Source organism: Taeniopygia guttata, chromosome 11, assembly GCF_048771995.1.
Source record: "Taeniopygia guttata chromosome 11, bTaeGut7.mat, whole genome shotgun sequence".
NCBI classification, from domain to species: domain Eukaryota; kingdom Metazoa; phylum Chordata; class Aves; order Passeriformes; family Estrildidae; genus Taeniopygia; species Taeniopygia guttata.
This window is the reverse complement of record NC_133036.1, coordinates 15,977,276-15,990,366: the sequence shown is the minus strand read 5'-3', so window position 1 is coordinate 15,990,366 and position 13,091 is coordinate 15,977,276. Positions and strand designations below refer to the sequence as shown.

At 38.3% G+C, this 13,091-nt stretch overlaps 1 protein-coding gene across 1 annotated transcript in view; it reads left to right on the top strand.

Moving 5' to 3' along the window:
* LOC100232129 (neural-cadherin) overlaps positions 1–13,091 on the top strand; it is a 60,890-nt gene that overhangs the window by 13,264 nt on the left and 34,535 nt on the right. The window contains exons 2-7 of the mRNA XM_072934211.1: positions 1,482–1,679; positions 2,744–2,969; positions 5,500–5,704; positions 7,336–7,447; positions 8,638–8,887; positions 11,589–11,731. Of these exons, the coding sequence (XP_072790312.1) occupies positions 1,482–1,679; positions 2,744–2,969; positions 5,500–5,704; positions 7,336–7,447; positions 8,638–8,887; positions 11,589–11,731 (1,134 nt within the window). The remainder of the gene's footprint in view (positions 1–1,481; positions 1,680–2,743; positions 2,970–5,499; positions 5,705–7,335; positions 7,448–8,637; positions 8,888–11,588; positions 11,732–13,091) is intronic.

Below are 13,091 nucleotides of genomic sequence, written 5' to 3'. Positions count from 1 at the left end.
GGAAAGCTGAAGCTGCAGGTGGTGGTGCTTCTGTGGGAGTGAAGGGAGAAGGTCTGTAAATGCACACCTCACACAAAGGAACAGATTTTAGGTGGAGTAGGGATGTTTTTTGTAGAGGGATGTCATGCTGCAGTAGAGAGGGAGAATGGGAACAGCAGTTCAGCCTAAGTGAACTTCCTGAGAGAACAGGCTTCCTTAGCAACATAACACTGTCTACTAGATTAGGTATTTTGGCAGCATCTTCTACTTCAATATATACTTAAATACTAAGGTCTTTGTATTATTAATTAGATTTAAATTAAAACTGGTAGTTTTAGATGTTCCTTTTTGCATGTTGTTTCAATTGCTGTAGAGCTATTTTGAAAATAAATGCTTGTCCGTATGTTTCCATGTATGTTTAAATAATAAATCAACACTGAAATCAAGTATTAACACCATCAACTTTAAAAATTCTGATTCACATCCATTATTAAGCTTGTGGCTAAGTCATGCTGTAAGTGTAGATGGCTGTTTTGGCCTGGGCCACATTCCAGGCTGGAGCACAGTGCAGTGCCAGTGCAGCTGTGCTGCCTTTGGAGCCACATGGGGCTCACCCTTCTGGAGCCAGAGGCATTAAATGTGGCCTGCAGGCACATCAGCTTGCCTTCTGTCCAGAACTATGTACAAGGCCAGTGCCAGTCTGCTGGAAGCCAGACTGGCCCACAGACCCAAGTTTTATCCATACTGTGCTCCCTGATATTACTGATAATTACCAGTTAAAAAAAAAAGTGTCCTTTCTGCTACCTTTTCAGCAATACCTGGCTGAAACTTGTTAGGTGGTCTGCTATTTCATGCATTAATTTAATAATGGTAAAAATATAATAAATAAAGAGGAAATAATTTTTTCCTCAATTTTTAAGAATCTTATGCTATTGATTTTTGGAAAATTTTAAAATTCTATTTTGTGGTAGTTTGTTCTTCTGGATTTTGATTGTATGTATTTAATAATATTTCAGTTTAAATAGGAGTGAAAACTATATTAGGATTTCAGTGAACTTTATATAAGGGCAAATAATTGCTTACGGCAGATTAGAATTTTTTGGCAACAAGTATTTAACTTTCAAAATTCAGAGTTGCTGTAACTTTGCATAAACAAAACATTTAATTTTTTTCTTTCTTCAGAAAAACAAAGCATTTTTTAGAAAAAAGGTATTTAAAACTTGAAAATATAAGAATGGGTGATGTTTCCTAAGAAGAGATCTCAGAAGAATGTGATTAGGATGTCCCCAGTCTTACAGCTCAGCAGTGCTTGTGCTGGTTATTTCTTCCCCACATTGTGCCTGGATGCTGTTCATTCCAGAAGAGCTTCAGACTCCAGGTTTTTCTGGATTATGTGCCAGCAGTATTGCAGGAAGTGCACACTCAGTCCTGATAGGTTTCTGTTAGTCTCAGTGCCATGAAGTAGCTCTCTAATGATTTCTTCCTTTTGCTGTGTCCTTTAGGGAAGGATTGGTACCTGGTGCACGTGTCACTTACTGTGACAGATGTGAATGACAACGTTCCTGAGTGGGCCATGGAGCCCTTCCCCTTCCTGGCTGTGGTTTCTCCTGAGGCTGCAGGAGGGACTGAAGTGTACAAGCTGTTTGCTGTGGATGCAGATGAAGGGATCCATGGAACTGTAGAATATTTTCTCTTGGAAGGTAAATTTTAACTCTCCCATTCCCCGAGTATTATGCTTCACTATTGTGACTTTTTTAGCCTCAGCTTTGTTTTTCCTTCCTCCTGCAAAAGGCTGATAAATCTTCAGCACCATGTGTGAGAAAAATCAGCTTTTATTGATGTATGGATGGATTTCTTTGCAAAGTTCAGTTCTTGCCAAAATATATCCCTGGAGATGATGGGGACTGGAGCAGTCAGTAATCCCAAGGCTTTGGGAAGGAGTGGCAATGGGGACTGTATTTATGAGACAGTCTGTGGAGGAGTAGTTAGTTGGGTGGAAAAGAGAGTTATGTTCCTATCCCTTCTGGGAGTCATGCTTCTGGTTCATTTGTAAAAAACTTTCAAAGGTCTGGGTTGTGCAAAGCTTGTACAAACTCAGTGATAATATTTTCTGTAAAGCTAAAAAACTTTAGTAATAGTTCAAAAGTGTCTGAGCAGATGAGGAGCAACAATACCTCTCCAGTGGAGTATTTTCTGGTAAGGGATACTTGGGGTCAAACAACAGCAAAATTTTGGAGGATGAAAGAAGGAGACTATTCAGAAGGACCTGGAGTGACAGGACAAGGGGGAATGGCTGTAAACTGACAGAGAGTAGGTTTAGGTGGGATATTGGGAAGAAATTCCTCCCTGGGAGGGTGGGGAGATCCTTTAACAAGTTGGCCACAGAAGCTGTGGCTGCCCCTGGATCCCTGGAAGTGTCCAAGGCCACACTGGACAGGGCTTGGAGCAAGCTGATCTTATTGGAGGTGTCCCTGCCCGTGGCAGGGGGTGGAATGAGCTGGACTTTAAGGTCCCTTCCAATCCAAACTATTTTATAATTCAATGATAAAGAAGAATGATAATTGTCCAGAGAGTGAAATGGAATTTTGAAATGCAGTCATGAATGATGAATGTAATGACTGATTTCTAAGTTTTTTTTGAACCTTAGTGTGCATACTGATCGTAAGCCAAAGCCAACTTGGGAATTGACACTGTAGTCTCCTCCTAATTTTGATCAAATAAAAATGTTCTTACTGATGACAATTTGTGGATGTGTTCCTTTCAGGTGGCCAAGACAGATTTGAAGTGGAGAAGGACACGGGCTGGATTAAAACAACAGGTTTGCCATTGGTGAGGGACAAGGAGTATTTGCTGACTGTACTAGCAGCAGATAAACTTGGAAGCAGAGGGTCCCCAGCCTCTGTTTCTGTAATTGCTGGATTTCGACCACCACAGTTCACCAACATCTCATACTTTGTGTATGTTCCTGAGAGCACCCCGCAAGGAGAGCCGTAAGTAACAGCTCACAACAGTGCAGTGAGGTTGTGGTCCTGCTTTTGACTTCTGTTTGATCTCCCAGAGCCTTGGCATTGTTTGTGAATCATAAATAAATACTGTGAGATGCAATTTAGGTCTCTTAAGAGAAGTGATTCAGACACAGTTTGGTGATACATTGTTTGAGTAGCCCTTTTACAGGGAGAAGTGCTGTTGAATAGTTGTGTTTTCTTACTTTTTGAAATGATATGAAAAGGATTAGATGTTGATTGTTTCTTAACTGTCAAACAAAATGCAGAATACAAATTAGTACTGTTACATTATGAAGAAAGGTATCCTGTGTGAAAGAACACATTCATTTTATGTGTCAAATTCGGAGAAGTGCCTTCTCCACCAGGTGAAAATTGGAAAAATCGAGATTCTTTTTCCTGTCTTCATCACAATGACAAACTGAGCTAAAATGAAGATGCCACAGAACTTGTCATTTTATTTCTCCATTCTTTGTATAACCATGATAGTTGAAATATCACAGAAAATGTAAGTAACATAAGTCTATCTGAATACTCAGTCCCTTCTTTTCCAAACCGTTTTTCTCTTACAAAAAATATTTTCTCTTCTACTTGAATCAAGAATACTTTTGTCCAGTCAATGTGTTCCTTATAAGTCTATCTGAATACTCAGTCCCTTCTTTTCCAAACCGTTTTTCTCTTACAAAAAATATTTTCTCTTCTACTTGAATCAAGAATACTTTTGTCCAGTCAATGTGTTCCTTCTGTGGCAGTTCAACTATTACTCATATTATATTATCTGTGGTGCTAATGTTTAGTCTGGAACATTCAGTTTTACAGTGTCTACATAACTAAGGACTGTTAAGATTTAAAAACAATATTAGTAGATAACAAGGTTTTTCTTTAAAACTGCAATAAAATTAAATTGCACAGGCATAAAAGAAATTGAATAATTTCAAAATACTATGGTGTCCAACTGTCTTGGGTTCAATAATGTTTAGAATTAAAAATAAAATTATTCATAACTTTTTAATCACTATCAGAAGTAGGTTTGCACACCTTAGATAATAGTAGACTAGTCAGTTGATCAAATTATTTGGTCATATCCAAAAGGAATGAAGTATTTTGTGTGGTTATTATATCTGAAAATGTTTGAATATACATAATGAAAGTGTGAAAGTAGTTTCTGTAATGTGTTGGCCAGAAATAGCCATGAAAATCCATTTAGAATCCTAAAATTCTCATACTTGAACTGAGCCAATTACCCAAGTATGCAGGTGTAGTGGTTTTGGTTTGCCAAAGCAGAACAGAGTTGTTGTCATGAACTGAATATCTGGTTTAGGATTAGTTAGAGCCTGATTTCAGGCTGCTGCTGAGCAGTGGATCATTACCAAATCTTTCCCTTCCTTTGGTCTGCCTGTCACACCACTGAGCTACAGCTGCACGGGCAGCCTGAGCTGAGGAGGTACAAAGACAAAAAAGGCAAAAAAGTTTTCAGTTGGACTGTTAAATGTGCTTCCAGCATGGCCTTGAGATTTTCAGTGCTGGCAGGAGAGCAGGGGTGGCTTGAACATGCAGACAGGGCAAGGAGCTGGAAGGAGAGCAAAAGAATTCCTGTTGGAAGGAATGCAGTCATGCACCGGCTGAAACTGCCTGTGAGACCTCAGCACAGGAAAATAGAGGAGAAACTGAAGTGAGATAATGATCTACAGCAGTGTTGTCCATTGGTTCAGTAGTGCACCAGATGGACATGAGACACAGCAGCATGGCAATGCAAGGGGAAAAAAAGGAGTTTGCACAAAAGGAGTTTGTGTTTTTTTGACTGTAATTGCCACAGGATCAGGTTGGTGTGTTCTCCTGGGAGATGGAATTTTTTTCCTAAGCAACTTGCATATTAAAGCAAACGACCTTGAAGAATTAGTTTTCTGGTTTAAATCCTTTAAAAATATTTAAATTTCTCCTTTTGCTTCTTATTGTGGGTGTTTCCTCTTGAAGGCTTTAAACATATTGCACTTCAGTGGAAAAATGATAATGTCAGATGAGCTAACAATATATGTCCAGTATAAGCTGTAACACTCACTGCTATTAGGGCCTGGCTTTTATCTTTTTGCTGTTATCTGTTGGAACTTTAGGATGGTATGACTGCAGCAAACTTATTGTGCTGTTATTAAAACAAATCTTTTTCATCTTGCTTTATCTTTTAGTTTCCTGCCTGAAAACCATCACAACCACAGAAGGAAGTTGAAGTAGGCAAATTCAGTTGCAGCAAAATTTAAATCCTCTGTTCCTGCATTTTTAATCCTTACTGTGTTCTGCTTCCAAGAATCTTTATCTGTTTAACCCCAAGGTGATAGAAGCACTGTGTAACAAAATGCTCAAATTTGGTGTTTAGATACAGCTGTCACTGAGTTCATTGAGGATACCTCTGAGCAGACCTGCAGGGTTGCACCATCATTTCTGATATGCATCGCTTTTGTCGTATTTTTCACAATGTCGTGTTACGTCCTTGAGTCCTCTCTTTTTATTTCTTTTAATGCAGCTTTCTTACAGTCACTGCTGTGTCATATCAGAAGAAATCCCTGAGCTACAGTCTGCTCACTAATCCTGGGAGTCTGTTCAGCATTGATCAGGCAACAGGAGAGCTCAGTCTAACTCGAAGTGTGGATTATGAAGGTGACCCCCACCAGTACCTCCTTTTGGTCAGGGCTGAGGAGAATGAGGGGCAGTTCAGCACTGCTGCTGAGGTAGGTGTTCCTCTCCAGCAGCCTGGGTGCATTTCCATTTTCCTTCATCTTTTTGAGTCTGGACAGATTCACCAGGAGTTCCCATTTTCCCATGCTGGCCATTCTGCTGTCCATTTCAAAAGTCTTTCTGTCTATGGGGAGATGTTGGATTAGGGACTCTTGGATTTCACTCTTGCAGATGCTCTAAAAGCTGTTTCTGAGGGGTCAATATGCTGTCCCATCATAGATCCCAAGCCTTATCTGATAACACATGGAAATGGATGTGGCCAAGCCAGGCATGAGGTTTTGTCTTACTCTACTTTCATCAAGTGTGAGGTACATTTCAGATTATTCCATTCTAAAACAAAGGCAGGACAAAGAATTACTTGTTTTGTATCAGGAACACAAAGTGAACTCGTAAAACAAGAAAGTAATAAAAATTCACTGATATTAAAAGGTGATGGTTTGTGTTATTTTAGAAAGCTGTTTGACAGCAAAAATATTTCTTAATGTAGTTATTACAGTTATTTGAATTCAGAGATTCACTGAACTAGGAAAAGCATACTATATGAGTTTGTTCATGCTTTAGGATATTTCCTGATAGATAGGGAGTTGGAGACAGAATTATTATGATCAAGTGTGAGGACACAGAGAGATAGGAAGCAGTATGCCAATGTTTTGAGTAATACAAGATGAAGAATAGTAAAATATGACTCAAAAGAGGATTGTGAGATGATTTTACAAGTATGTTTAGCCTAGAGGTAGTTTAACTTGTACCTGCTTTACACTGGTGCAACCTCAATAGTTGAGAGAGCAGCTCTAGTTCATGCATATCTGCTCTGCAAGGCTCATGGAATGCAGCTCTGCCTGGTGCTGTAATGCAGAATGCCTTCACTAACTGCAGGAGGTGCAGCAGCATGAGCACCAGAAAGACTCCTTTACACACTCCTTGCTGTTGGGAGTGTTAACTGTGGGCTCATATTGGCCACAGGAATAAGAAAGCATTTGTAAAGATGTTAGAGGCAAAATTGTATCTCTTACTTAGTTTACCAGAACCATAGAATATCCAGAGTTGGAAGGCACCCACAAAGATTGAGTCCTACTCCTGGCCCTGCACAGACACCCCAACAATCCCACCCTGTGCCTCAGTACTCCTTGAGCCCTGTCAGGACTGGGGCTGTGATCACTTCCCTGGAGATCAGTTCCACTTACATCTGATTTGTACTGCTGTAATTAAATTCAGAACTAGGTCTTAGAGATTTATAATGCTAAAATGTAATATGCTTGGCAGTAGAGTTTTTAGTGTTACAAATCACAGAAGTGTTGCAAGATAAGATAATGGGAAAAGGGTGCTTGGCAAGCAGATGGTCCATTTTCCTTTAAACTAGTAATAAGGAATAATCAATGGAGATGAAAGGTGAGTGGAAAACATTGCTGCAGGGTCAGAGACTTGGCAATTTCTAGTGTCTTGGAATGTAATATTTCAGTGGCACTCAGCAGACAAAGAGCAATCTAAGAAAAATGTCTTACCCTATAGCTGCTGAAGACTTCAATGATGTTTTTGGGAAATTCTTCCATGTGGTATTTCCAGAGCAGTGAGGTCATTCCCTTGATTCACTTTGCTGTTTAACATTCCCCTCTTCTCCATTAAGGTTTTGGTTGTAATCACAGATGTGAATGATTGTGCCCCCGCATTTCATCAGTCGATTTACAGCAAAGTTGGTGTTCCTGAAACAGTTCCTATGACAACTGCACTTCTCCAAGGTTAGTGCTCCTGAAGCCATTTATTATGTTCACTGTATTTTTCTCCCTTGTACTATTTAGAATTCAGTTCAGAAAACAAAATTACCTGTCCCAGCATGGGTAGTTGCAGCTCTCTGAAAGCAAATGACACCTTGTAGATTAATGTCAGAGTTATTTACTGGTGCCACAGCCCAAACAATTTTAAGGGACAGGAAGGCAAAGGAAAGAGATTTTCTTTGTGGAATTTTGAAGTAACAGACCTTTGTTGTGGTTGGTATTACAGCAGCAGGCTCATAGTAACAGTCTTGCTACATTTCTTGAAGGAGGAGAGTGATCCTGGATCAGAAGTTATGGACACCTCAGCTCACCTTCTTTGCCTGTCTCTGGGAGTCCTGTGTGGGCTTGCTGTAGGAATTCTGCTCTCTTGCATTAACAGACTCTTGTACACTTTAACTGTTCTATGTGAGGTTTTGTTTGGATGCTTGACAAGAAGACTTTGCTTCTTCCCAGGGAGACCAAGAACTCGAGCTTCAAGTGGTGGTGCTCTGTAAAGCAAGAAAAAAAATTGAGTCTATTAAGCATTTGCATAAGGGCCTTGTATTAATCTTTAACCCTTACACAAACTTTCTCTAAATCTGGAGGGAGGAAAAGGAAATTCAGCTGCTGGAAAATTGCTTTTCCCTAGTAAATAGGCTTTTGTAACCTCCTATTGTTCTGCTTAGTGATTTATCCTGTACTAATGGTAGTTTGTTAGTTACTGGTCTGGTAACTGTGCTTTTAGCATATATTTTTGTAGGTTATGAATAGGATCTGACAAACACATAATGCACATCAGTTGAATAATATACGTAAATGTCCCATATTTAATTGCACATTGATCTGAGTGATTTTGAGTCAGCAGTGTAGGTCAGGTGGACATGAGAATATACTTCTCTATTTGGGAATATATTCTTGATGGTACAGGACTCTTTAACAAGCATCTTTAACAAGACTAACTAGCATCAAATTCTCCCAGGGACTTAACTTTTGGTTTTTTATCTTACTTATTTTTGACTAAGGGTTAGTTTACTAAAAAGCACAAGGCACAGCAGAGTTTTCTGACTGATTTCAAGCACAACATGCCAAGGCAAGTCCTACTACAGTAGTAATAAATGCACTTACCATTCCAATTCACCAACTTTGATCTATACAATGTCTTTCTCTTCTAACAGTGACAGCCACTGACTGTGACTCAAAGGAGAATGCCCAGTTGCTGTATTACACTCTGAGCCAAGACTTCAGTATTACTTCTCATGGCACTATTTTTCCAGCCACACGGTTGGACTACGAGCGCCCTGAGCACCTCTATGAGTTCATCATTATGGCTGTAGATCAAGGGGAAGAGCCCAGGACTGGCACAGCAACTGTTAGGATCCATGTCTCCAATGTGAATGATGAAGCACCTGAGTTTTCTCAGACAATGTAAATACATATTCTTCAGGCTCCATTGTCTTTTACTGTTGCTTTTTGTATTTTGGTTGAATGGCTTATCACAGAATGGCAATTGGTTTTGGTTCAATCAAAGCTGAGAGCTTGCCTGACAGATGTGGGGTGATATTTTGACTCTGAAACTCTCAGTTAAAAAAAGGGTAGTATATAGACAATATATTTTATTACATTTTTATTTATTATTATTTATTATATCTCTTTTATGCATTTTTATTTTTTCCAGTATGTACTGAAAGATATGGTGCAAAAATTTCAGATTACACAGTTCAGGCGCACCACTCCACCACCAAAGGAAATCAGGCAGAAAAAACCAGGCAATAGAGTTGTTGCCATCAGCCCTCATTCATCTAGAGACATGGGGGAATTTTGCCTTTTAATTAGGCAGTTTAAACTTAGAGTCAGCAGTCTGCAGCCCTGGTTCATAGCTGTCAAAGAAACATGCTTAGATGACACAATCCATAATGGCAACTGAATTACAAAACCCACTAGATAAATGCCATTAAGTGGAGTTCACTTAATTTCACTTTCCATCCCCTACAAATTGTATGTATCTATTTTTTTCTTCTAAATACTTGTAAGCACCTTTCTTCCATAGCTGGGACCCAGCAGCATCTGAAGCAATGCCAGAAGTACTGTAAACTTGCCCTGATGTTAGAGGCTTAGTAATGGAATTTCCAGTCAGCTTCTGTACCAGCCTTCTACTCTCAAAAGTAGAAGTTGACAAGAACAAAACTGAGGCAAAGATTTCAGTGATGTTAAGTTTGGGGTTTAGCTGAACAAAACATCAAAGCTTTCTGACAATCCTTGTTTTCTGTGCAGATAACCTCTGGCTTCAAAATCTTGTGCCATTCTTTCTTTTCTAAACATTGCCTTGGAAGAGATGTGGCTTGGAAATTTTGGTATTTTGTAATTTAATGTTGTATTTCTCTATATTTTCAAATACTAATCCAGGTTGTGTTTCTCATTCTTCCACTGATGCATGTTTTTAATTTAATTTCTTTTACTGTTCAGTGATATTGAATACTTATCTGCATCTGTTCCTAATATTTTAATCAGAAGTAAGTGATACTATTTAAGATGCTGTAAACATCTCTAACAAATTGGAAACAAAATACATAGTTTAAAAAAAATCCCTGCCAGGTCTTGTACCTAAAGGTTACTGAAGAAAATGATTAAAATAATATTATTTTAAGTTACCAAACCTTCACAAAAAGCTTTTCTGTTGTTTGTGCAATAGCAGGGAAACTGCTGTTGTCTGTATGTGTAGATAGGCATTGGAATTGAATTCATCTCCTGGAATATAAATTATCTCAAGTTTTTTGTGAACTAGGCTTTGATTTTGCTTTATCTTTCCTGTTACGAAAAAAATCTTGAACCCAGAGGTAAATTTCAGACAGAACTTAGTTGAAATTTTCCATGAAATAGAATCATTGTGAACACATGTAAATTGGGGCCCGTTGAGAGACTATTTGCAATTTAATGTTGTGCTCTGTGGCAGTCTAATACAAATCTTGGTGATGATGTTGTCCTTCTAGCTGTTTGTTGAAACAGATTTACAGTCCAGTACAAACTCAAGATTCCTTGCCATGAGCTGTCTTTCATCACAGTTATTCTTTATCTCAGTTATGAGATGCTAAAGGCTACCAATCTCTTTCATGTTGTCAGTTTTTACTTTCTCTTTTTTAAGAGATCTCTTCTAAACTCCGCTCTCCCTGTATTTCATGTAAAAAATTATCAGAATTACTGTTCATTTGCTTTTGAGATGCAGAGTTAACACAGTGTCTTGAGGTTTGTGACTGAGCGAAACCAGTATGATTTACTTCTCTTACTTCATTGCATATAAAACTGGGGGAAGAAAAGCTTTTTCTATGGAAGTTTCATAGAAAGCACAAGAAAAGTGAAGGAAATGGTTTTCTGTGCATTTGCTTTCCCTTTCAATTGTTTGCTATTCTCAGCATCTGGCCAGTGTGTCCATAGGCACTGTAACCCAGTGGTGCATCTGGGTTGTGCTGGATACAGCCAGCTGCAGTTCATCCTTACAGCTGAGCTTTGGGATATCTCCTGTGGACAGGCCTGGGGGCTGCTTAGTCTGACACATGCTCAGTGCAGTCAGATAAAATAATAAATATTTGGGACTTTGCTAAAGCAGGGGGCTTTTCTTCTCCAGAGAGTATTAAGCTTAGGCTGATAATGCCTCTTAAGAGCTTACAATGTCAGTGATGTGTCTGGACTTGAGCAGAGATTTTTGTAAAACTAACATTATGCACATATCCTCCACATCTCACTCTCATCTTAGTCCTTCTGGGCCAAGGGCTGCACAGAAAGTCTTTTGAGGGCTTGTGTCAGAAAGTGCTGTGATGGGAACTGCTTTAACTTACCAAATGTTTGTTCGGAGTCTGTGAATCAGGAAGCTCATTTTTTTAAATTAAAAAAACCAAGTGAATTCTGCATTTAGCACAAGTCTTACTGCACAGCTCATCTTCAAGGCTGTGGTACTGCTGAAAGTTTGGAGGGAAATGTGGGGGTAACAACAGAAGGATGTGGATGGCTGGATAGATCATCAATGATGTCATTTCACTGCTTAACAAAAAAGTATCGTATCAGTACAATTGTATTGGAAAATTACAAATCCTAGTTAAATTAATGAATGTGTGTTGTCTGGGGTTTTTAACAGCTACAGGAGCTTTGTTTCTGAAGATGCAGGCCCAAACACGCTGATTGCCACAGTTAATGCTGTTGATCCTGATGGAGATGGTGTGACCTATGATATTCTGTCTGGGAATCAGAAAGGGAACTTTGTTATCGACCCTAAGAAAGGTAATTGTATATTAACTCTTTGCTGCTGTGGTCATAATGTTGTTTCTCTTGGGATGCACCTTGAATTTGGTCTTATTAGCAAACTGAATAGCATGCACTATCCTTGAAGCTTAGTTTTAAAAAGTGCAGGGAAAGAATGCATGTACTTTCTTATAATGATTAAAAAATTGTATGATTTCCTAAAATCTGTGTATAATTGACCTCTCTTACCTGTTCAGCGTTTGCTTTCAATCAGTAACTTAATAGAGGGCATTATTATAAATAACAGGTAGCTTAAAAGATAGTAACTTAATAGAGAATGTTATTATTGATAACAGGGTGACATTCCAAAATGTCAGACAAGTATCTGAATAGAATTTAATATAAGAAACTGGACATCTGGGATTTTAAATGAGGCTTTTCCCTGATGTCAATGTCCTGATCATGCTGGTGAGAGAAAACATTTCTTGGCTGGACTTATCTCTGCTATGCTGACACAGAATCATGTGTTTGTAGGTGGAATGGGACTACCACTGTTTTATTTCAGTGAAGGTAAAAGCATACAAAATCTGAATTATTGAAGTATATTTTTCATTTAAGGCTAAAATCATTCACATGACCAGTGTTGTTTAGCCAAGAATACTGCATGCATGAGAAAAAAAGATAAATAAGTGCACAGACACCAACATCTGAGTAGGTTGGCATATCCTTTTAAATTAATAGGATTTATTTGCTGTTGATTGTTTGAAAAAACAGAAGAGGATGTTTTGAGATTGAAACAGGCAAACAAATTGAAATCCCATTGAAGGATTGAAGTAACTTATTTAACTTCAGTTAAACTACTTTGTATTTTGAACTGCAATCAAAATCTGAACTTAGATTTTCCAAAGCAGAAGCATTGAATACATAGGAAGGAGCAAGCTACCCTTAGTTATTCCTTCACTTTATTTCATAGATTTCAAAATTTCACTTAACATGAAATTTTAATTTCAATGCAATCATGGTTTTGGAATATTAATGTTAGATTCTGAAACGTTCCCAAAAATATGGTCTGCAGGTAACTTGCAAGCATTGCATCATGACCCTGAGTTTACTATAAACTTCTTTACTTCCTTTCTGACTTAAAAATAGAGTTCCAGGTTCCAAGAGTTAAGTTTCTACAGATGCTTTGGCATCTGAAGAGGAACAAAGGTTTTGAAAGTGTCTAAAAGCTACAGCATTAATATACATGACACTTCTGAAGATCTTTTTTGTGAGAAACTGATTTTTTTTTTTTGGTCAAAGCATCTCAACATTTGATTGATAGTATCTCCTGGGATTAGCTCTATAGTTTTAATATAGAAAATCATGTATAGGTATATTTATGCTTTTTTGCCAATTA